The 25,988-nt window shown below is 37.1% G+C and overlaps 1 protein-coding gene across 1 annotated transcript in view; it reads left to right on the plus strand.

The window, feature by feature from the left end:
* The first annotated feature begins 2,505 nt into the window (after positions 1–2,505).
* EMC2 (ER membrane protein complex subunit 2) overlaps positions 2,506–25,988 on the plus strand; it is a 52,137-nt gene continuing 28,654 nt past the window's right edge. Inside the window, exons 1-5 of the mRNA XM_005891736.2 lie at positions 2,506–2,623; positions 8,594–8,707; positions 9,227–9,291; positions 13,438–13,523; positions 21,069–21,126. Of these exons, the coding sequence (XP_005891798.1) occupies positions 2,584–2,623; positions 8,594–8,707; positions 9,227–9,291; positions 13,438–13,523; positions 21,069–21,126 (363 nt within the window). The 5' untranslated portion in view covers positions 2,506–2,583. The remainder of the gene's footprint in view (positions 2,624–8,593; positions 8,708–9,226; positions 9,292–13,437; positions 13,524–21,068; positions 21,127–25,988) is intronic.

A 25,988-nucleotide genomic window follows, 5' to 3' on the forward strand; every position in this document is an offset into this window, starting at 1 on the left:
ACCAGGCTTCCCTGGCCATCACCAACTCCCGGAGCTTGCTCAAACTCATGTCCATCAAGTCGGTGATGCCATCCAACCATTTCATCCTCAGTCATCCCCTTCTCCTCCTGCCTTCAATCTTTCCCAGCATCAGGGTCTTGTTATACCCACTGTATGTCATTCAAAGACAACTCCTTGGGCTTTCATGCCCTCTGGGTAAATGCCAGACCCAAAGCAGATAGGAATTTGACATGTTTGAGAAATAGAAATAGATGAAAATGGTTGGGATCTAGTGAAAAGAGAATAGTAAGATATGAAGGAAGAGATGTAGGAGGGAGCTGCATTGAGTAAAACCCTGTAAACCATGGTAAAGTGTTTATAGAGTATATTTTTGTTGCTGGCGGGGAGCAATTTGAAAACTGTAAGCAAAGGACTTTTTGTGTTTTTGTTTGTTTGTTTGTTTTTCTTTTAAACGACCAGGAGGACTACTGCATAGAAAATAGATTTATACAGCAAGAATGAAGCTAAGGAGGTTAGGAGACTATGACACTCATTCAGGTGAGAGATGATCTTAGCATCAATTAAGGTAGTAGCAGTGGAGACAAAAAACAAAAAATAGATGGATTTGGAAAAACACAATACAGGATCTGCTAACAGATTTGATATAAAGGGGTTGCTAGAATTTTAGTTTGTGACACCAGGTGGATGTTTCACCAATTCTGATGGGGCCCACGATGGCAGGAATACAGACTTCTGTTTGGGAGATGTTAAATTTGAGATACATACTAGTTATCTAAGTGGATATGTCAAAAAAGTAGAATTGGGTTTCGGGGCAGAAGTAAGGACTGCTGGATTTGTACATTTGGGCATCAGTATATAGATACTATTTATAGCCACAGGACTGTTACTTCCCTGAGTGTCATGCAGTATCTCTTAATTTTGATAACAACTCAAGTAGATATTTTCTTTTTATATTGATGAGTAGCCTCTCTTTATATCTGAGCAACTCTCATATTCAAAAATACATACATTGAAAGTCAAGCAGCTACTAAATGATGGAGCCTGGAATTTCTTAATTTTTCGAATGAAGCCTTTTTTAAAAGATCTGGTCTGCAGAGAGTGAATCTCGTTCAGAATTTAAACCAAGTTTATAAATTTAGTAGTCTTTTCTATCCTTTTGCAACTTCCCTTGAGCAGGTGCCAGTGACAAGTTTTTTTTTTTTTTAAACTCTATTCCTTTGGCATATGGGATAGGACTCTGTTTCCCTTTTTTCTCATATCTTGACTGTTTCTTCTTCACTGGCCTTCAACTATATCTTTCATGCAGAGATTTCTAGCCTTCTTTCTTCTCTTTACATATTTCCCCTTTACATTTTTATGTTTTCATTGGTTCAAATACTAAACATATGCTTATCTCATAAGTGTTAGTCACTTAGTCGTGTCTGACTCTTTGCGAACCCACGGACTGTTGCCTGCCAGTCTCCTCTGTCCATGGGCTTCTCCAGGCGAGAATATTGGAGTGGGTTGCTGTTGCCTGCCTGTCTCCTCTGTCCATGGGCTTCTCCAGGCGAGAATACTGGAGTGGGTTGCTATTCCCTTCTCCAGGGGATCTTCCTGACCCAGGGTTGCAACCCGGGTCTCTTGCATTGCACGCAAACTCTTTAACGGTCTGAGTCACCAGGGAAGCCCAAATATACGCTTATGACCCTCAATTATTTTGCTTCCAATACAGACATCCCCCGCCCCCCCCCGGCTCCAGGTTCAAAGGTTTCCTGAAATCAATTAGCCTGGAGGTTCCCCCATGCGATTAAAGAGGAGGAGCGAAGTGCAGGGGCTGTGAAGGTCTCATTTGATTTGTATATTCATTCATATTTCCTTATAATCATTATATCGACTGCTTCTATGGAGTTTCAAAACTAGAGTGGCAAGCAGACAGTGACGCACGGGGAGCGTTAACTAAGGGTTTAGCGCGGCACGATGCCCTTCGTGTGAACATTAAGTCCTCGGCCACAGGGGCATAATGTACAAACACAGAACCCTGCTTAGTTCCTCAAACAGATTTAAAGAACATTTTTTGAAGTGGATCAGTTTTGCCCAACATTAAAAAAGAAATCGAAGGCAAATCCCTTCACTGAAGGAGTAAAGTTGGGCACAGATGAGAGATTCGAGCAGAATGCTGCACAGCAGCAGGTCATGAAGAGAATAAGGTACTGATTAGGGAGTGAGCAGAGAATGAAGCACCCATGTAGAAAAAAATGAAAAACCGGGGATGGCATACATAAAAAAAACAAAACAAAAACAAAAACCAAGAAAACAACCCAGCTTTTGTTAAGTCATGGTAAAACACACACCTCAAGCCAAGCCGGCTCCAGCGGCTCCGCCGAGGTGTCCTCACAGTCCCAGCGCGCCGCGCGCCGCCCAGCTCGCTCCGCCCAGTTCCCCGACTGCCCTAAGTTAGAGCCGCGTGCACGTGCGCAACGGATCCCGCCCCCTTCGCTCCCTCGGCCAATGAGAACTGGTGTCGTAATTCGCCACTGCTTGGTATCGTGTCGCGTGACCACGTCTCCCCGCCCCCTCACCCAGCCACCTCCAGGTTCTGAGAAGATGGCGAAGGTGTCAGAGCTGTACGATGTCACTTGGGAAGGTAACTGCGGGCGGGGTGGCCGCGGAGAGACCGAAAGCCGCAGGAGGCGGTTCGGGAGTACCTGCTGCCCTCGGAGACCTGGATTCTCCGATCTCTGTTCGGCTCTAGTCCGGCCGAGCTGGGGTGATAGCTGAGGTAGTTGGCTGAGGTGGAGGTGGAGGTGGAGGCTGACCCCTTCCTTGGTTCGGCCTCTGACTGGAGTCTGCAGTGGTCCTCACCGCTTGGGTCGGTAGACTGACTGACTGACCAACCGGCCTACCACTGCGCCCACCCAGCGGCCAAGGGCAGCTTCATCTATAAGGCAACCGGGATCTGCGGCTGTCACACTTTTCCTGTGGCTGCTGGGCGGCGCGGAGGAGGCGGGATAGCTGCCCGCTGAAGCGTCTTTACAGCCGAGAAATCCAGGGCCTGTAAAGGTCCTTCAAATACTCTGTAAGGGGTAACAACTCTGTGTAGTAAAGTGTTTGGAAAACCCGTAAACATATCTGATTATTTCCCCTGCCAGTTTACATTCCCTTCTCTCTTCAAAATTGGGTTTCTGATTTCCCCCCTTTTAAAATGATCCCCTGTCCCACTCCCCTCAAGACGAATTTACACACACGACCCAACTTGCTTCTTATTCCCTGCCAGTAATTCCTTTTCTGAAGGTGAAATAAGTTCTCGTTTAATGAGGTGGAGTTGGCTTTAAATTTTGAAGCAGTCAAACTTTGAACCAATTCTGAAAGAGATTTTCCCTTAAAATCTTGAGTGGGAGGAGTGCATGCTTAAGAAAAGAACCTTGAGTTTCTCTAAGGCATGGAATTTGTGTAATTGAAGTTTATATATCCAGCGTTTCACAGTAGACTTCAGTAGCTTGTTTGTTGGGATATTTCAATGATGTTATTTATTTAAAATATTTTATTAATGCCTAATGACATGTGGACTGAGAGTTGTATTGGTTGTTCAGTGTCTAGTAAATCTCTCGAATATTGAAAGTTGTGAACAATAATGTTAAATGGCAAAATTCCTTTATTCTGCAACTAATTAAGTGATTTATTATTGGTTTTGTGGCCTCTAGCATACTGTGAACCACTGTGTTCCTACCTGTACTGGGCAATCTATTAAAGTATTATGTTCTTAGTGCTAGATCTTGACGATACCAAATTAAGTAACACACAGTCCCTACCTTTAGGGAGCTCATAATCTGGTGGAGAAAGATAGACTTGTAAAAACGTAGTTTTAAAAGGCTGTGTCAGGATATATTCTTTTCAGTAGCTATGTGGCTATTATTTTTAATGCTTTTAAAAAATGTTTCAAATAGTTCATGGTTTTTTTGAAAGTGCTATTTTGAAGGTATGTTCAACATAAATTTCCTAGATGATAATATCATGTGTAGACACATAGGAAACGAGTAGATGCAGTAGAGGTGATTTAACTGAGTAGCTTAGACCTTACACTCTGGATATTGTAAAGATGAGTGACATAATTACTTAGATGAGTAAATAATTACTTCACAGGTTTGTTGAGGAACAAAAGGGAAAAAATATGTTGAAGTGCTTTTAAACTATTAAATAACAAAAAAAAATGATCTGGCTCCTGCTTGTGTCTCCAGCTTTATCTTAAGCTACTCTCCCAGTTCCCTGGTAGCTCGGATGGTAAAGTGTCTGCCTACAGAGCAGGAGACCCGGGTTTGATCCCTGGGTCAGGAAGATCCCCTGCAGAAGGAAATGGCAACCCACTCCAGTATTCATTCCTGGAAAATCCCATGGACTGAGGAGCCTGGTGGGCTACAGTGCATGGGGTCGCAAAGAGTCGGACACGACTGAGCGACTTCACTTCACTTCACTTCACTTCACTTCACTTCACTCCATTCTCCCCCATTACTCTTTGATCTGGCCATGCTGGCTTTTGTTGAATTCCCTATGTGCCATGCTCCTCTTGTCTTAAGACTGGACATAAGCTATTCCTTCTGATCAAAGTGTTCTTACCTCCTTCTTCTAGTCTTATACTCTACCTATTATACTCTATCTGATTTCTTAGAATTCTGCTCAAAAGTCACATTCATACTTCAGAGAGCCTTCCCGCCCCCCTTCCCGCCCCCACTCCCCATCCCCTCCCATTCCTATCCCCATACCAAAGTTTAAAAGAAAAAGACAACAAAAAAGCAACAAAATTTACCCTTGGTCTTTTAACTATGTATCCTCATACTATTGAAATACTTACCAATTGTGTTACATTTAAAAATTTTGTCTCTCCTAGAATGAAGAGAAGGCCCAGGCCTTTCTTGTTCTAGAGGGTGACATACTGGAGGAATTCAGTAATCTGTTGACTAAATGAATTATTAGTAGGATTAAAAATGAACATTAGGGACTTCCCTGGTGGTCCAGTGGCTAAGACTCTGTGATCCCAATGCCATGGATCCAGATTTGATCTCTGATCAGGGAACTATTGATGAGCCTCATCTAAGGGTGAGCATGCTGCATCTAAAGATTCCACAAGCCACGACCAAAAAAAAAAAAAAAGCCCCAAAGATCCTGCATACTCAACTTAAAAAAAAAAAAGAAGATTCTGCATGATGCAACTAACCTGGTGTGGCTAAATTATACATATACACATACATATATATAAGAATGTTAACAAATCATCACAAAGAAAGACTAAAGTCATTTTTTTAGTGTTGGAATGATTTTTTTAGTATCTTAGATGGTATACTTAACAGTATACCATTTGCTCATTTATAATTAATGAGTAGAATTAAAATTGTATTTTAGGGCACTTATAGGAAAAGAATATTATAGATTTTTCTTTCAGAGACTTAGGGTAACAAGAGGGTGATGGGAGGACCCTCAGGGATAGTTTTTTGTTTCAGATTTTTGCAGGAGGGAGTGTCAGTTGACCTGTGTCTTTTAAGAATTCCATTGAATACCATCATTAATTTAAGTAATGGAAATTGTTAGTTCAAAGACTAGTGTGATTCTTGTAATAGGAAAATTTATCACATATTTATAAAAGACATATACTAAAACTCTTAGTCTTTATTGGGCTCTGTAAAAAAAAGTAGGTATATGGTTTATTTATTCAGCCAGTTGAAAGTTACTGATGTTTATTATTAAATATATAGAGGAATTTGCAGGTGGGAAAGAGAGTTGAAGGAGGGTATAGTCAAGTCAGGTCTCTTGAGAATAGGGGGTTTGGGCAGAGTATGGGTAGGATGCCTAGCACAAAGCCTGGCCTATAATTGGCATTGAATGAGTATTTGAAAAAATAATTTATTGAAAATGAGGGGATTTTAGTTGTATATTCTCACTGTCTCTACTTCTCTTTATTCAGTCAAACAACCACAAATTGGTTTCAGTACTCTATTAGTTCAGTAAAATTTCTAGAGAGATCTAATGCCCAGTCTAATGTATCTGTTTTGTACATCTATTACATTTGTCATTGCAGATCATTCCCTCTGAACAATTCTTATGTTGGTTTCTTAATAGCATTAGGCTCTCTTATTATTTTTCAGAACTTTGCTGCATTCTCTACATCTGTTTGCTCCTTAATTTTTGATGTCCTCAGTAGTCCTTTCCTTAGCCCTCTTATTAATTTGTTATTGGTGATGATGAATCCTGAGTTCAATAGACTCCTGACTGATGCAGACATAGATGTTATGTGGTCTGTGAATGTCCTGAAATCATATGCAAAATTGAATGTGTGTGTGTGTTTTCTCTTTATTTATTTTTTTAAATGTATTTGTTTTTAATTGAAGGATTGGTTTCTACCAAATATCAACGTGAAACAGCCATAGGTTTACCCATGGCCCCTCCCACTTGAACATCCCTAAGAATGTTTTTGTTTTTTTTTTTTTCTTTTTTTTTCCTAAGAATGTTTTTAAACATGTACATATTTCTGGAAAAAGTTGGTTCAGAGGTTTCATCAGCTTCAAAGAGCTTGAAAAAGATTTAATGTCTTCTGTGGGTAATCATCTACACCTAGCTCTAATTACTGTATTAGTCTATATGCTAAATGACATATTAAACATATATTTCAGTACTTTGCGCCAGGCACTGTTCCCATTATGCAGCATTCTTAACTTGTAAAAAAAGCAATAGAATACAAAGGTTAAACTAAACGGAACAGATCAAATATGGAGTCAGGTTTGTTCTTCCCTATTTTACCCTGCTCTCTTTATTTTTCCTCTTCTGGTGACTGAAGCTTCAGATTTTTTTTTCTCAGGGTCTCTAGGAGAAGTCTTTGACAGAGAAACATGTTCCCCACCCCTGTAATGGGTTATATAAATGAAGAATTAACCTGAGCTCCATTTTGCAATGTCCAGTAGAAACTGCTTTCCTTTCCTTTGCCCTCTCCCCCTAATCTAGGTGTGTTGGGCAATTTCCCAGTCCCTTAGCACATTCAGTCAGTTCAGTTCAGTCGCTCAGTCATGTCCGACTCTTTGCGACCCCATGAATCGCAGCACACCAGGCCTCCCTGTCCATCACAAACTCCCGGAGTTCACTCAAACTCATGTCCATCGTGTCGGTGATGCCATCCAACTATCTCATCTTCTGTTGTCCCCATTTCCTCCTGCCTTCAATCTTTCGCAGCATCAGGGTCTTTTCAAATGAATGGGTTCTTTGCGTCAGGTGGCCAAAGTATTGGAGTTTTAGCTTCAGCATCAGTCCTTCCAATGAATATACAGGACTGATTTCCTTTAGAATGGACTGGTTGGATCTCCTTGCAGTGCAAGGGACTCTCAAGAGTCTTCTCCAAAACCACAGTTCAAAAGCATCAATTCTTTGGCACTCAGCTTTCTTTATAGTCCAACTCTCACATCCATACATGACTACTGGAAAAACCATAGCTTTGACTAGAGGGACCTTTGTTGGCAAAGTAATGTCTCCGCTTGTTAATAAGACCATTTTTTTGTAAATTCAGGTAGGGTCTATTATCATCTTATGATTATTTGTGTTTTCTTTTGTAGACTTTGAACTGTACATATAAAAGTAGTGAAAATCCCACGTGTTTCTCTTTTATTTATTCTCTAGAAGAATAGCATATTGTTATTGATAATTTAACTCATGTATTCAGTAACATTCAATAACAACTCAAATCAGCTATTTAAATCTATACAACATGTGTGTCAGTAGAAGGAAGAAGGTAACTTTATATGAATATGTAAGATTTTTCAGAGGTAAGAGTAGAAAGTATGTATGTACCTGGTGAATTGGACAGTTCATTCTACCTTAACTATATAAAAAAGGGATCTTTTTTTCTGATTAGGTACTCTCCCACCCCCAGTTATAATTTCTGCTTTTATCAAAATGCTGTTCTTTGAAATTCCAGAGTTCCCTATCGTATTATAACATGCAAAGTTGTTCTCTCAACTTTCATTGTTTGCTAGTGCCTTTGACCTTACTTTACATTATTCGTTTTATTCTTTATATATAAGCAAAAATTTCCTTTGTCTTAATTTTTCTGTGTTGATTTCCTTATGTAATTGTATTTTGTATGTTATATGGACTGTTGTAGTAATGTTTTAAGGGAGTTTTGTGATAAATGTTCGTTCAGTGCTGATAGCCTAATATGATACCCTTATTATGAAAATTTTATATTCTTGAGTCAGTGGAGCACTTTGAATTTTTTGAGAGTTCAGTGTGTAATATTATTCAGTTTTCTGAAAAAATAATCCTTAGCTTTTGTCAAATTCCAAACATTGTAACCTCAAAAAATCATGATCCATAGTTGCCTGAAGGGATAGAGGATCTTTGTAGCAGATCAATGCCATATAGTAAAGATAGCTGTAATATCAGTTGCATTTTCAGTCTTCTAAAGGATCTGTTGCTCTTGTTAAATTGATTTTCCACTTTATGAAATTTGAGACACCACAGATTTTATATTAGTGTGAGTGTATTTTCTTTACACAAGGTGAAAGTTGATTTCATCTTGTCAATTTGTTTGACATTAATCAAATATTTGTATATATAATTGCAAGCTTATTTTTTTCAGAAATGCGAGATAAAATGAGAAAATGGAGAGAAGAAAACTCACGAAATAGTGAGCAAATTGTGGAAGTTGGAGAGGAATTAATTAGTGAATATGCTTCTAAGCTTGGAGATGATAGTAAGTTTTTAAATCTATTATAATAGTTCATGCTCAGCACATGTTTCATTTACAGTTTAGTTTTTTTTTTTAATCCTGCCATTATTATTTTTCTGCTCTTAATATCAATCCATGATTTATTAATGTTTAAAATACTTCTCAGGAAGTCTGAATGATAACTTTTATTTTTAGAGGGACTTATAATTATTGGTAGTAGTGAAGCTATCAAATAGACATTTTTGTTTTAAAGCTCACAAGGCTGTAGTCCTGGGCAGATCAAAAATGTATTTCACAATGAATCTTTTAAAACAGGAAAGTTATTAAATAATGACTTTTTTTTAACCTGGTAAGATGTTAAAATATTATGCATTGCTAAAAATTTCAGGATGCTTTTTCCTTAATTCCAGATGTAATATAATAAATCACTTTTCAGTTGTAAATAATGTTCTTTAAAATATCAGAAGCAAGAAAAATTCATTATCTAATTTCTGTTGTGAGATTTTTATATTAAATTCAGTTTTTTCCTGTTTGTGTATTTAGTTTGGATCATATATGAACAGGTGATGATTGCAGCCCTCGACTATGGTCGGGATGACTTGGCATTGGTGAGTATATTTTATGTTATATTTAATTTCCTTCACAAAGTATGTATAAGCAGTATGTGGCTTGTAGTGAATGCTTTCTGTAGCTGCTTTTTAGTGCTAGTCTTGAGTTGGTAGGACGGACTAGGTACTTTGGGACACATTATGTTTTTATATCTTTTTAGCAATCCTGAAAAGTAGATATTTAGTATCCCAGTTTCACTGAAGAGGTTAAATTAGTTGGTGAAGGTAGTTTACTTAATAGGTGGTTTATACTATATTATAGAGTTAAACATATAGTTTAAAACAGATTTGTCTTTTGGGTTGTTAAATGGCTTATGTTGTACATAACATTAAATGTTGTTTTGAGATATTTTAAATGTATATCTTAAAATTATTAGAAAATCCTAACATGTACAGACGGAGAAGGCAATGGCACCCCACTCCAGTACTCTTGCCTTGAAAATCCCATGGATGGAGGAGCCTGGTAGGCTGCAGTCCATGGGGTCACTAGAGTCGGACACAACTGAGCGACTTCACTTACACTTTTCACTTTCATGCATTGGAGAAGGATATGGCAACCTACTCCAATGTTCTTGCCTGGAGAATCCCAAGGACGGGAAGCCTGGTGGGCTGCCGTCTATGGGTCCACAGAGTCAGACACGACTGAAGCGACTTAGTAGCAGCAGCAGCATCATGTACAGAACATGACTTAAAATACTCATCAGATCAGATCAGATCAGTCGACCAGTCGTGTCCGACTCTTTGCGACCCCATGAATCGCAGCACGCCAGGCCTCCCTGTCCTTCACCAACTCCCGGAGTTCACTCAGGCTCACGTCCATCGAGTCAGTGATGCCATCCAGCCATCTCATCCTCTGTCATCCCCTTCTCCTCCTGCCCCCAATCCCTCCCAGCATCAGAGTCTTTTCCAATGAGTCAACTCTTCACATGCGGTGGCCAAAGTACTGGAGTTTCAGCTTTAGCATCATTCCTTCCAAAGAAATCCCAGGGCTGATCTTCAGAATGGACTGGTTGGATCTCCTTGCAGTCCAAGGGATTCTCAAGAGTCTTCTCCAACACCACAGTTCAAAAGCATCAATTCTTTGGCGCTCAGCCTTCTTCACAGTCCAACTCTCATATCCATACATGACCACAGAAAAACCATAGCCTTGACTAGATGAACCTTTGTTGGCAAAGTAGTCTCTGCTTTTGAATATGCTATCTAGGTTGGTCATAACTTTCCTTCCAAGGAGTAAGCGTCTTTTAATTTCATGGCTACAGTCACCATCTGCAGTGATTTTGGAGCCCAGAAAAATAAAGTCTGACACTGTTTCCACTGTTTCCCCATCTATTTCCCATGAAGTGATGGGACCGGATGCCATGATCTTCATTTTCTGAATGTTGAGCTTTAAGCCAACTTTTTCACTCTCCACTTTCACTTTCATCAAGAGGCTTTTTAGTTCCTCTTCACTTTCTGCCATAAGGGTGGTATCATCTGCATATCTGAGGTGATTGATATTTCTCCCGGCAATCTTGATTTCAGCTTGTGCTTATTCCAGTCCAGCATTTCTCATGATGTACTCTGCATATAAGTTAAATAAGTAGAGTGACAATATACAGCCTTGATGTACTCCTTTTCCTATTTGGAACCAGTCTGTTCCATGTCCAGTTCTTACTGTTGCTTCCTGACCTGCATACAGATTTCTCAAGAGGCAGGTCAGGTGGTCTGGTATTCCCGTCTCTTTCAGAATTTTCCACAGTTTTTTGTGATCCACACAGTCAAAGGCTTTGGCATAGGCAATAAAGCAGAAATAGATGCTTTTCTGGAACTCTCTGGCTTTTTCCATGATCCAGCAGATGTTGGCTGTTTGATCTCTGGTTCCTCTGCCTTTTCTAAAACCAGCTTGAACATCAGGAAGTTCATGGTTCACATATTGCTGAAGCCTGGCTTGGAGAATTTTGAGCATTACTTTACTAGTGTGTGAGATGAGTGCAATTGTGCGGTAGTTTGAGCATTCTTTGGCATTACCTTTCTTTGGGATTGGAATGAAAACTGACCTTTACCAGTCCTGTGGCCACTGCTGAGTTTTCCAAATTTGCTGGCATATTGTGTGCAGCACTTTGACAGCATCATCTGTCAGGATTTGGAATAGCTCAACTGGAATTCTCTCACCTCCACTAGCTTTGTTCGTAGAGATGCTTTCTAAGGCTCACTTGACTTCACATTCCAGGATGTCTGGCTCTAGGTGAGTGATCACACCATCGTGATCATCTGGGTCATGAAGATCTTTTTTGTACAGTTCTTCTGTGTATTCTTGCCATCTCTTCTTAATATCTTCTGCTTCTGTTAGGTCCATACCGTTTCTCTCCTTTATCGAGTCCATCTTTGCATGAAATGTTCCTTTGGTATCTCTGATTTTCTTGAAGAGCTCTCTAGTCTTTCCCATTCTGTTGTTTTCCTCTATTTCTTTGCATTGATCGCTGAAGAAGGCTTTCTTATCTCTTCTTGCTATTCTTTGGAACTCTGCATTCAGATGTTTATATCTTTCCTTTTCTCCTTTGGTTTTCGCTTCTCTTCTTTTCACAGCTATTTGTAAGTCCTCCCCAGACAGCCATTTTGCTTTTTTGCATTTCTTTTCCATGGGGTATTTAAGTGAGGCCTGATGCATTATGAAAGTAAGTTGTAATTTAATTTTAATCAATTTTAAAGAAAAATAATAGCTATATTTTTAAACACTCATATGCTAGGCATTATTCTAAATGCTTTACATCATTTTTATTTTTATTTTGCATGCTTTATTTGATCTATATAATTATTTCTTAATTTGACTTGTTTCATAGTATCACTGTATTTATTGTATAAATCAGGAAGCAGTGGTTTCTGTTTTGTAATCCTGACCTCTTTAGTGCTCCTTCATGCTGCTTCCTCATAAGCCAAGAAGAAATACAAAAAAACAATACCAGAGAGTAGAAATACCTGGATAACATATACAAGTCTAATGGGCATTGTCCTTTTCATTGTAATTTATGTTAGCAGTACATTTATTCTGGTGGAGTTGCCCATGATAAAAAATATTCCACAAAAGCTTTGTATTACCTTTAAAACCTATGAGGCATAGTCTTTTGAATACCAAAGAGGTGGCAGCTTATTTTTTGCAGGAGATTTTGAAATTATTTTTTGTATAGCAAAATGCCATTTGATAAAGTAGGAGATCAAGTGATTAGATAACTTTTTTTGTAACAGTATTTTTTTAATGGTTCAGAATTTCAGCACAGTTAGCTTGACTGAACTAGTACTATGAGTTTTGCATGATATTAGAGAACTAATTGAACATCATTTCCAGTTTTAATTAACTTGAATATTTTTATTATAGAATTTACAGACACAGACTTTGAAGCTATACTGCCAAATAATATTAAAACTTATTTTCTTATGATTAATAATCTGTTAATTAGTTAAATGCATTTTTAATCACATGTTTTGGGGCACTAGAAAGGATCATTTTTATCATCCTTAACATTTCTAAGACTCTTATAATCCCTCATGCTCAATAAATATTTGATTATTTGTTTAGTTGAGTTGATGGGTGAATTATGAATATCTGCCAAAAGAAGATTGGTACTCCATTGATACTGTGTCTGTATTTTATGGCCTTAAATCAGGACAAGTATTGTGACAAGGTGATTGATTAATATATTATTTGAACAAGGCAAAATTAAAGTGTTAATAATATTTGATCAAGACTTCAGTGTACTACCAAAGAGCTTAATTTTTATCTAGAGACTGCTTATGCAGTAGTTAGGAAGAAAAGGCCAGTAAACTGTTGTAGTTAGTTAAGATGGGCTTGATTCATTATGGAAGCAGTTTTTAAGGAGGAGTGATATGATAGTATTCAAAGAGTTATTAGTGGATCCCATAATCTCATTTTCTTAGTTAAGAGTTTGACTAGTTTCTGAGAACTCACTATTGTCCTCACTATAAATTCACAGTTGTTCTTTCACTCCATTTTTCTTTACTGATTAATTTCATTTATGTCATTAGATCTCAGTAATGAAACTATTTAAGAAGATACACTGAAGACTATGAAAGGCATTCCTTGTAGATCATTTAGTATATGTAGTGTAATTACTGCCCGTCAAGTCTTTTTATAATTTTTTTCTTTTTTAGTTTTGTCTTCAGGAGTTGAGAAGACAGTTCCCTGGAAGTCACAGAGTCAAGAGACTAACGGGCATGAGATTTGAAGCCATGGAGAGGTAACTGAATCTTACAAATAGTGTGATCCTGTTTTCAAATGGCAAACATGGGGTCTTAAATTTAGGTCCTCCTGCACCAGTGGCAGCATCATTAATTATGCAAGATCTTTTGCTACTCAGCTTCAGAACAGTGTCAGAGTACTTCTCAGCATCAATCCTCCAAGTTATTACTCTTAGATAGAATTTGACATATGACTTGAATCCATTTATCATCTTTGGCCTTGTGGAATGGGATCATGCTTTGGAGTAAGAACTGGCTTCATATCCTATTTCTAAGGATTTATTATCTATTGACCTGGAAAATTATTTAACTTCTTTAAGTTTTTTCAGTCTTATTCTTCTATAAAACAAGAATATTACCAGCTTTTCAGGGTTGTTTTGAGAATTAGTAATGATATATGTATAGTACCCTCACAGGCACTCAAAATATAGAAGCTATTATATATATATTTTTTTTTTTTTAATTGAGATATAATTTATATAGGGACTAAGACTAAGGGGAAAATATGCTCAGTCATGTTTGAATCTGGAGTGGGTTGCCATGCCCTCCACCAGGGGATCTTCCCAACCCAGGGATGGAACACAGGTCTCCCGCATTGCAGGCAGATTCTTTACCTGCTGAGTCACCAGGGAAGCCCGAAATTGATATATAACATTATATTAGTTTCAGATGTATAGCATAATTATTTGATAAATGTATATGTATATTGTGAAATGATTACCATAATAAGTTGAACCTCCATCATCATAGTTATAAATTTTTATTTTCTTATAAGAATGTTTAAGATTTACTCTGTTAGCAACTTTTAATTATACAACACAGTATTGTTAGCTATAATAAACCATGTTGTATTATGTCCCAGACTTAATTTATTTTATAACTGGAAGTTTGTACCTTTTGACCACCTTCACCCATTTCTCCCACTCCCCATCCCCTCCTCTGACAACCACTAATCTGTTCTATGTATCTATGAGTTCATGTTCTCTTTGATTCTATATGTAGGTGAGATCACACAGTATCTTTCTTGGTTTGACTTACTACACTTAGCATAACGCCCTTAAGGTTCATCCAGGTTGTCATAAATGGCAGAATTTCTTTCCTTTTTATGGCTAATATTATATTGTATTAATATATACAGTTAATCTTTGAACAGCATGGGTTTGAATCATGTGGATCCACTTAACACATAATTTTTTATTGATAGTAAATATTACAGTGCTGCACAGTCTGTAGTTGTTGAATCTGTATGTAGAATCTTGAATAAGGAAGGACCAAGTATATGGAGGGCCTATTCTAAGTTATATATATATACGGAATTTCAACCTGATGGAGATTTGGTTTTTAAACCTACGTTTAAGTTATTATGTATTATTTATGGAATTTCAACTGTGATGTAGGCTTTCCTGATCTCTGTATTGTTCAGGGGTCAAACTTCTTTATCTGTTTATCTGTTGATAAACACTTCTGTTATTTCCATGCCTTGGCTAGTGTAAATAATGCTGCAGTGAACATGGGGCTTCAGATATCTTTTCAAGTTAGTGATTTTATTTCCTTTGAGTGAATACCCTAAATTGGAATTGACTTTATCAAATGGTAGTTCTATGTTAATTTTTTGAGGAACCTTTATATTGTTTTCCATAGTGACTGTGTCAATTTACATTCCGTCTACAGTCCAGTTCCCTTTTTTCCACATCCTTGCCAAGACTTGGTGTGTTTTGTCTTTTTGATAATAGTCATTCTAACAGGTATGAGATGATATAACATTGTGGTTTTAATTTTCACTTCCCTGATTACTGATGTTGAGTACCTTTTCATGTATTTGTGTGTCTTCTTTAGGAAAATGTATATTCAATTCCTGTGCTCCTTTTTACTTAGATTGCTTGTTTTATTTTTGCTGTTGAATTATATAAGTTCTTATAATATTTTGGCGAGTAACCTCTTATTAGATATGATTTGCAAATGTTTTCTCCCATTCCATAGGTTGCCTTTTCATTGTGTCGATGTTTTCCTTTGCTGTGCAGAAGCTTTTTAGTTTGATGTAGTCCCACTTGTTTATTTTTGCTTTTGTTGACTTTGCTTTTTGTGTAAAATTCAAAAAATCACCAATACTGATGTCAGGGAGCTTACTATTTATGTTTTCTTCTGGGGGTTTATGGTTTTGGATCTTCTGTTCAGCTCTTTAATCCAGTTTGAGTTTTTCTATGTGGTATAAAGACAGAGATCCAGTTTCACTCAGCTGTCTAGTTTTCCAACATCATTTATTGAAGAGAGTGTTTTTTTCCTATTGTATATTCTTAGCTCCTTTGTTGTAAACTAATTGACCATATATGTGTGGGCTCTCTGTTCTGTCCCATTGATCTATGTGTCTGTTTATGTCAGTACCATATTGTTTTGATTACTATAGTTTTGTAATATAGTCTGAAATCAGAGAGCTTGATCCCTTCATCTTTGTTTTTCTTGCTCATGATTGCTTTGGCTCTTTGAGATCTTTTGTGATTCTATACAAATTTTAGGATTGTTTTGTTCTATTTCTTTGTGAAATGCCATTGGAATCTTAAGAATTGCACAGAATCTATAGATTTCTTTGGGTACTGTGGATATTTTACCAATATTAATTTTTCCAATTCTTGAGCATGAGATATCATCTCATTTATTTGTGCCTCATTTATTTGTATCAGTTTCTTTCATCAGTATCTTAAATTTGCAATATATAGGGCTTTCAATTCTGATTAAATTATTTCTAGGTATTTTATTCATTTTTATGCAGTTATAAATGGGATTGTTTTCTTAATTTCTCTTTCCGATAAGATTATTAGTGTATTGAAACAACAGATTTTTGTATATTGATTTTGTATCCTGCAACTTCACTGAATTTGTTAGTTGTAACAGCTTTTGATGGCATAAGCGTTAATTGTCTTCACCTGTCTGGCAGTTTTGGATGCAGTGGCTTTCCCTGTAAGTTTAGTTGTCTGATGGATCTAAGAGTAGTTGGTTTATTATGTTTAGCTTTTTCTTGTGAGTATAGGAGTGATGATTTCCAGTCTTTATGTGCCAGACCAGGAACCAGAAATCTGAGTATCTTTTCATGCAGTTGTTGGACATTTATATATGTTCTTTGGAGAAATGTCTGTTCACATTTTCTGTTTTTAAATTGGATTAATTTATGTCTTTTTATTATTTAGTTGTAAGAGTTCTTTATATATAGTCTAGATACAGGTCTTTTATCACATATATTTGATTTGCAAAAATTTTCTTGCATTACATGGCTTGTCTGTCACTTGTTCAGTGATGTCCTTTGATTACAAAATGTTTTGATTTTTTAAAAGTTAAGTTCACTTTTTCTTTTGTTGCTTATCATTTGGGTGTTATTTCTAGAAACCATTGTCTAATTCAAGGTCACAAAAATTATACCTATTTTCTTCTAAGTGTTTTATAGTTTGGGTTTTTACATTGTGATCATTGACACATTTTGAGTTAATATTTTTTATGATATGAAGCAGATGCCAACTTTATTCTTTCTTTTGTAGATATCTGGTTGTCCTAGCACCAGAAAAAACTACATTCCCCATTGAATTGTCTTGGGCAATTACATCAGTTGAGTGTTAATTATGTGATTGTTTATTTCTGGGCTTTGAGTTCTGTTCCATCAATATATATGTTTATTATATACCACACTGTATTGAATCCAATAATGATATTGTAGCTTTGTAGTAGTTCTAAAATTGTAAAGTGTGTCCTTCAACTTTGTCCTTTTTTTTTTAAAGCTTATTTTGTCTGTTCTGAGTCTCTTAAGTTTTTATATTCATTTTATAGTCAGATTGTTGTTTCTTACCTTTATAACTTGGTGCTTTAGGTGAGACAGGGTTTACTTGTATTTCACTTGTATTTTTTTCTTGCAAGATTTATTGATACAGTTTTTCTTAACCCTTTTATTCCTTTGCTTTTGGCTTATCTGTTTTATCTATGTGTATTTTACTATCTTTGGATCTTCTAAGCAAAGGGCATGGATGAATCAAATAAAATAGTATTGCAGGTTCAGTTCAGTTCAGTCGCTCAGTCATGTCCAACTCTTTGCAACCCCATGAATCACAGCACGCCAGGCCTCCCTGTCCATCACCAACTCCTGGAGTTCACTCAGACTCATGCCCATCGAGTCAGTGGTGCCATCCAGCCATCTCATCCTCTGTCGTCCCGTTTTCCTCCTGCCCCCAATCCCTCCCAGCATCAAAGTCTTTTCCAATGAGTCAACTCTTCGCATGAGGTGGCCAAAGTACTGGAGTTTCAGCTTTAGCATCATTCCCTCCAAAGAAATCCCAGGGCTGATCTCCTTCAGAATGGACTGGTTGGATCTCCTTGCAGTCCAAGGGACTCTCAAGAGTCTTTTCCAACACCACAGTTCAAAAGCATCAATTCTTCGGCGCTCAGCCTTCTTCACAGTCCAACTCTCACATCCATACGTGACCACTGGAAAAACCATATCCTTGACTAGATGGACCTTTGTTGGCAAAGTAATGTCTCTGCTTTTGAATATGCTATCTAGGTTGGTCATAACTTTTCTTCCAAGGAGTAAGTGTCTTTTAATTTCATGGCTACAGTCACCATCTGCAGTGATTTTGGGGCCCAAAAAAATAAAGTCTGACACTGTTTCCACTGTTTCCCTATCTGTTTCCCATGAAGTGATGGGACCAGATGCCATGATCTTCATTTTCTGAATGTTGAGCTTTAAGCCAACTTTTTCACTCTCCACTTTCACTTTCATCAAGAGGCTTTTGAGTTCCTCTTCATTTTCTGCCATAAGGGTGGTGTCATCTGCATATCTGAGGTTATTGATATTTCTCCCAGCAATCTTGATTCCAGCTTGTGCTTCTTCCAGCCCAGCGTTTCTCATGATGCACTCTGCATATAAGTTAAATAAGCAGGGTGACAATATACAGCCTTGACGTACTCCTTTTCCTGTTTGGAACCAGTCTGTTGTTCCATGTCCAGTTCTAACTGTTGCTTGCTGACCTGCATACAGGTTTCTCAAGAGGCAGGTCAGGTGGTCTGGTATTCCCATCTCTTTCAGAATTTTGCACAGTTTTTTGTGATCCACACAGTCAAAGGCTTTGGCATAGTCAAGAAAGCAGAAATAGATGTTTTTCTGGAACTCTGTTGCTTTTTCGATGATCCAGCAGTTGTTGGCAATTTGATCTCTGGTTCCTCTGCCTTTTCTAAAACCAGCTTGAACATCTTAATGCCTTATGTATATAGTTTTCAAACTGTAAAGACAATGTAAGTTTTATAATAAAATACCAAAAAGACTAGAAAATCCTAAGAATTCAGATTATTAGTATCATTGTATTAATGAAATGAATGGTTTCCTATTTTCCTCTGTCATTTCCAGTATGTTTCCCAAAGGTTATATACCTGGGAAAAGATCCCCAGGTGATTCTCATGTACTTTGTCTTGTCAGAACCAGTGCTTTTTAGCATTAATTTTTGCCCTTGTTTATATACTTTATTGTTTTGTTTTATTATTATTTAATGATTTTATTTTCTGTTTCTGTAGTTGCAGATTCTTGTGAGGCTAGCATACCTATTATCAAATATTATCATGTATTTGATTTCCAAAGTGATATTCTTTTTCTAAGCTATTGCTAACTCTGATTAACTTAGGATGTAGTGATGCTGTTTGGCCTTTGCATGGTATAATCATATTTACAAATTAAGTCTGCTTTTAATTTTCTCAGTAGTCTGCTACCATTAGTTAAAATATTCTTATCTGTTGGCATGACTGTAATGACAAATACAGGCTTGATCATTAAAATTGTGGGGCAATGTTCGATTAAAGGACGTGTCATGTGATGATATAGAATATTCTATGTCTTGAGTATCATTAAGAGAAAAACTTAAAAAATTATCATAGAGACCTTAAGAATAGATCACAAGAGTATATCTTCTGTCCCTAGTTTTATAAACACTGCTATAAAATTTTTAAACATAGATTTTTGCTTTCTCTAAAGATCTCTATTTGGAAGTGAAGAAATTGATTGGAAGGGAGTTGGGGGTTATGGATATGATTAAGAAGGAATTTCAGAATCACTTAGCTATATCCTTGTACTCCAAATAAGATTACCATATATAGGAGTGTATTGTTAGATAAAGTGCTTTATGTGGTATCTGATGTATCACTCCTTTTCATTCACTATCATACAATGTTAATCTTGGCTTCTTAGTTTTATCCTGTCATATTTGATTATTTTTTCATTTGATAAATTTGTTTCCCATGTGAGATTGTGAACTATGGTGTTGGAAAAGACTCTTGAGAGTCCCTAGACTGCAAGGAGATCAAACCAGTCAATCTTAAAAGATATCAGTCCTAAATATTCATTGGAAAGACTGATGCTGAAGCTGAAGCTCCAATACTTAGGCCACCTAATGTGAAGAACTGACTCATTGGAAAAGACCCTGATCCTGGGAAAGATTGAAGGCAGGAGAAGGGGACAACAGAGAATGAGATGGTTGGATGGCATCAGTGACTTGATGGGCATGAGTTTGATCAATCTTCAGGAGTTGGTGATGGACAGGGAAGTCTGGCATGCTGCAGCCCATGGGGTCGCAAAGAGTTGGAAATGACTGAATGACTGAACTGAACTGAACTGATATGAGGTTGTAACCCAGCAGAGTATATTATGTGTACATACTTGGTTTAGTCACTAAATCATGTCCAATCTTGCGATCCCATGGGCTATAGCCCACCGGGCTCCTCTGTCCATGTGCGTGGGATTTTCCAGGCAAGACCAGAGTGGGTTGCCATTTCCTTCTCCAGGGGATCTTCCCCACCCAGGGATCCAACCCAGGTCTTCTGCACGCAGGCAGATTCTTTACCGACTGAGCCACCAGGGAATTCCTTAATAGGTGCTTAATGAATTGAACTTTACCAGCTCAACTAAGAAAAACTCTCATAAATATTTATTAGAGGAGAATTAACACTTAGATTGGGGCTTCTCAGGTGGCTCAGTAGTAAAGAATCCCCCTGTGAAGCATTAGTGTGATCCTTGGGTTGGGAAGATCCCCTGCAGAAGGAAATGGCAACCCACTCCAATATTCTTGACCGGGAAATCCCATGGACAGAGGAGCCTGGCAGTCTACAGTCCATGGGGTCACGAAAGAATCAGACATGACTTAGAAAATACTTAGATCATTTCCTTGTGAAAATATTTGTTAAAATTAAACTTAAAAAATAATTTATTTGCTGTAATTCTGGGTGTAACTAGGACCACAGAGGTATCTCTTTGAGCTGTAGTTTTTACCTTTGTATTTAGACCAAGTCGAATCAGTATGTTTTTGAAGTAAGTTTTTCTATAAATATTTTATTTACGATTTTTTTTTTTTTGCTTAGAAAATGACATTGTATCAAACTTACTGTTATGTGAAGATCAGAAGATGCTTAGTAGTAATTGTAAATACATATAAAGTCTTCCTAGGTTAATCTTTTCTGTATTTACTATTTGTCATTAAATTTTAAGGTAATGATTCTTAATATTTCTTTTTCTTTTTAAATAGATACGATGATGCTATTCAGCTATATGATCGAATTTTACAAGAAGACCCAACTAACACTGTAAGTTAGCTGGTTGTCCTAAAGATCAGTTAATTCTGTGTTAAGAAGTGAAATTATTTTAGAAATAATGGAAAAATACACATGGAAACATTTTATTTTGTTATTTGAAATATCTCATGATGGGTCACTTGAAAAAAAGTAGGTTTTAACTCTTCAGTTAAATCTGACTTACAAGATCTCTTATTAGAAAGCAGCTAGTTGAAATTTAGATAGAATAAATTTTATGTGCTTATAAGAACAAACACCTGTCAGAACTTATAGTTTCTGTAATATTTTCAAGTTTATTAAATACTAACTTGTCTTGTTTGGGTAGTTATATTTTAGTTCTCTTATTGAAGAATGAAAGATGTCATCTCAGTAATTAATGTATGGAATTAATTAATGAAAGGCTTTTTGGTAGTATGACCTGTTATAAAAATATCCTGGTGAAAAAAAATTTTTTTAATATTGAGAACATTTTAGTTGATTGGTATAATGGCTTAGATTATTTCTTTTAATATAATCCCACCCTAGGGAAATTTTCTCTGGTAACTTCCTAGGTGTTATGTAGATATTTAAATGGTAAGGATTTTCAGAATATAGAAATTCAGAGAAAAGTTTTGACAGCTGCAAGCCTATGTGTTATTAAAAAGCAGTTAATTTAGATATTCCAAATATCTAAAAAGTTGAAATTGAAAAAATTTAATAATCTTTTAATTTTATTTATCCTAATACGTTGCTCTCTGTTTTAATAAAATAATCCCTTATAAAAAGCACCATTTTTCGTTCCCTGAAGATTTTCTCATGTACTTATTTGAGCTGTAAGATTTCACCAGTTTTAAAGGTATTCATTTTTTTTTTGCAGCCATATATTGAAAATATGATACCAGATTTCTGAAAAACTTGTTTCATGTAATTTTCTCATGCTAGTTTAAAAATTGGTAGTTTGTAATGTATTTTCTAGAATTAGAAGTCAAATATTTCTGTGTCAGTTTAAGTTGGACATATTTTAAAGAAATTACTTCACTGCAGGGTCTAAGATAATATGTAACTAAATATTATCCTGTCTTTGTAGTACTTACCATGTTTTATGACTTGGCTCCCCTCATAGATTATCTGAGGGGGTAGTAACTAAATCATTTGGTTGTTAGGTAAACATTTTAGAACAAAGTGACTGAATTCAGCTTTGTTAGATGTATTATTCTTTCATCAAATGTTATTTTTATCTAATCTTCTCTCAGTCCCTTCTGTCCTTCTAGAAATATTTATTTGAATATCTGTCAGGAGCCACCAAAGGGTTGGTGTTACTAAAAATAAAGACAGTATTTCTGTTACCATATCCATAGAAAGCACTGTGGTAGACATTAAGGGAGAAAAACAAAGCCATATAAGACCTAGAACTAATAAAGTCTGGTAGGGGAAGACTTTACTTACATTAAACAGTACAGACAGAGTGCCTGAAGAACTATGGATGGAGGTTCATGACATTGTACAGGAGGCAGGGATCAAGACCATCCCCAAGGAAAAGAAATGCAAAAAGGCAAAATGGTTGTCTGAGGAGGCCTTACAAATATCTGTGAATAGAAGAGAAGCAAAAGGCAAAGGAAAAAAGGAAAGATATACCCATTTGAATGCAGAGTTCCAAGGAATAGCAAGGAGAGATAAGAAAGCCTTCCTGAGTGATCAATGCAAAGAAATAGAGGAAAACAACAGAATGGGAAAGACTAGAGATCTCTTCAAGAAAATTAGAGATACCAAGGGAACTTTTTTATGCAAAGATTGGCACAATAAAGGACAGAAATGGTATGGACCTAACAGAAGCAGAAGATATTAAGAAGAGGTGGCAAGAATACACAGAAGAATTATATAAAAAAGATCTTCACAACCCAGATAATCACAATGGTGTGATCACTCACCTAGAGCCAGACATCCTGGAATGTGAAATCAAATGGGCCTTAGGAAGCATCACTATAAACAAAGCTAGTGGAGGTGATGGAATTCCAGTGGAGCTATTTCAGATCCTAAAAGATGAAGCTCTGAAAGTGCAGCACTCAATATGCCAGCAAATTGGGAAAACTCAGCATTGACCACAGGAATGGAAAAGGTCCGTTTTCATTCCAATCCTAAAGTAAGGCAATGCCAAAGAATGCTCAAACTACCGCACAATTGCACTCATCTCACACTCTAGTAAAGTAATGCTCAAAATTCTCCAAAATTCTCTTCAAAATTCTTTGAAGCCAGGCTTCAGCAGTATGTGAACCGTGAACTTCCAGATGTTGAAGCTGGATTTAGAAAAGGCAGAGGAAGCAGAGATCAAATTGCCAACATCCCTTGGATCATCAAAAAAGCAAGAGAGTTCCAGAAAAACGTCAACTTCTGCTTTATTGACTATGCCAAAGCCTTTGACTGTGTGAATCACAACAAACTCTGGAAAATTTTTAAGGAGAGGGGACTACCAGACCACCTGACCTGCCTCTTGAGAAACCTGTATGCTGGTCAGGAAGCAACAGTTAGAACTGGACATGGAACAACAGACTGGTTCAAGATAAGGAAAGGAAAACTTCAAGGCTGTATATTGTCACCCTGCTTATTTAACTTATATGCAAAGTACATCATGAGAAAAGCTGGGCTGGATGAAGCACAAGCTGGAATCAACGCTGGGAGAAATATCGGTAACCTCAGATATGCAGATGACACCACCCTTATGGCAGAAAGTGAAGAGGAAATAAAGATCCTCTTGATGAAAGTGAAAGTGGAGAGTGAAAAAGTTGGCTTAAAGCTCAGCATTTAGAAAACTAAGATCATGGTATCCGGTTCCATCACTTTATGACAAATAGATGGGGAAACAGTGGAAACAGTGACAGACTTTATGTTCTTGGGCTCCAAAATCACTGCAGATGGTGATTGCAGCCATGAAATTAAAAGACTCTTGCTCCTTGGAAAAAAGGTTATGAACAACCTAAAAAGCATATTAAAACACAGATACATTACTTTGCTCACAAAGGTCCGTATAGTCAAAGCTCTGGTTTTTCCAGTAGTCAGGTATGGATGTGAGAGTTGGACTATAAAGAAAGCTGAGCGCCGAAGAATTGATGCTTTTTTTTTTTTTTTAAACTTTACATAATTGTATTAGTTTTGCCAAATATCAAAATGAATCCGCCACAGGTATACATGTGTTCCCCATCCTGAACCCTCCTCCCTTCTCCCTCCCCATACCATCCCTCTGGGTCGTCCCAGTGCACTAGCCCCAAGCATCCAGTATCGTGTATCGAACCTGGACTGGCAACTCGTTTCTTACATGATATTTTACATGTTTCAATATCATTCTCCCAAATCTTCCCACCCTCTCCCTCTCCCACAGAGTCCATAAGACTGTTATATACATCAGTGTCTCTTTTACTGTCTCGTACACCGGGTTATTGTTACCATCTTTCTAAATTCCATATATATGCGTTAGTATACTGTATTTATGTTTTTCCTTCTGGCTTACTTCACTCTGTATAATAGGCTCCAGTTTCATCCACCTCATTAGAACTGATTCAAATGTATTCTTTTTAATGGCTGAGTAATACTCCATTGTGTATATGTACCATAGCTTTCTTATCCATTCATCTGCTGATGGACATCTAGGTTGCTTCCATGTCCTGGTTATTATAAACAGTGCTGCGATGAATCAGGCTCTACTACAAAGCCACAGTTATCAAGACAGTATGGTACTGGCACAAAGACAGAAATATAGATCAATGGAATAAAATAGAAAGCCCAGAGATAAATCCACGCACATATGGACACCTTATCTTTGACAAAGGAGGCAAGAATATACAATGGATTAAAGACAATCTCTTTAACAAGTGGTGCTGGGAAATCTGGTCAACCACTTGTAAAAGAATGAAACTAGACCACTTTCTAACACCATACACAAAAATAAACTCAAAATGGATTAAAGATCTAAACATAAGACCAGAAACTATAAAACTCCTAGAGGAGAACATAGGCAAAACACTCTCTGACATACATCACAGCAGGATCCTCTATGACCCACCTCCCAGAATATTGGAAATAAAATCAAAAATAAACAAATGGGACCTGATTAACTTTAAAAGCTTCTGCACATCAAAGGAAACTATTAGCAAGGTGAAAAGACAGCCTTCAGAATGGGAGAAAATAATAGCAAATGAAGCAACTGACAGACAACTAATCTCAAAAATATACAAGCAACTCCTACAGAATTGATGCTTTTGAACTGTGGTATTGGAGAAGACTCTTGAGAGTCCCTTGGACTGCAGTGAGATCCAACTAGTCCATCCGAGGAAAATCAGGGTGATTTTCCTGATTTTTCCTGAAAATCAGGACTGATTTCCTTTATTCCAGTATTCCAGTATTCATTGGAAGGATTGATGCTGAAGCTGAAACTCTAATACTTTGGCCCCCTGATACAAAGAACTGACTCATTTGAAAAGATCCTGATGTTGGGAAAGATTGAAGGTAGGAGGAGAAGGGGACGAAAGAGGATGAGATGGCTGAATGACATCACCGACTCAATGGACATGAGTTTGAGTAAAATCCGGGAGTTGACTATGGACAGGGAGGCCTAACATGCTGCAGTCCATGGGGTCACAAAGAGTCAGATCCGACTGAGTGACTAAACTGAACTGAAACAGTAATGTTACTGTGTAGAAGTTTCATGGTTATATCCATAGTTAAAATTCAAGCTTTTATACTGCAGGGTTTTGGATTGTTTAACACTGACTTTATGACTCTTTCATCGATCTTGTGCTCCTGTATTCCTGGATATCCAGTATAAAAATGAGGTTATTCATTAAAGTTTTAAGGAGCTCTCTTTCCCTCTCATATGCATTCACTATTATTTCAAAAAATATTTG

Source organism: Bos mutus, chromosome 14 (assembly GCF_027580195.1).
Source record: "Bos mutus isolate GX-2022 chromosome 14, NWIPB_WYAK_1.1, whole genome shotgun sequence".
NCBI classification, from domain to species: Eukaryota; Metazoa; Chordata; class Mammalia; order Artiodactyla; family Bovidae; genus Bos; species Bos mutus.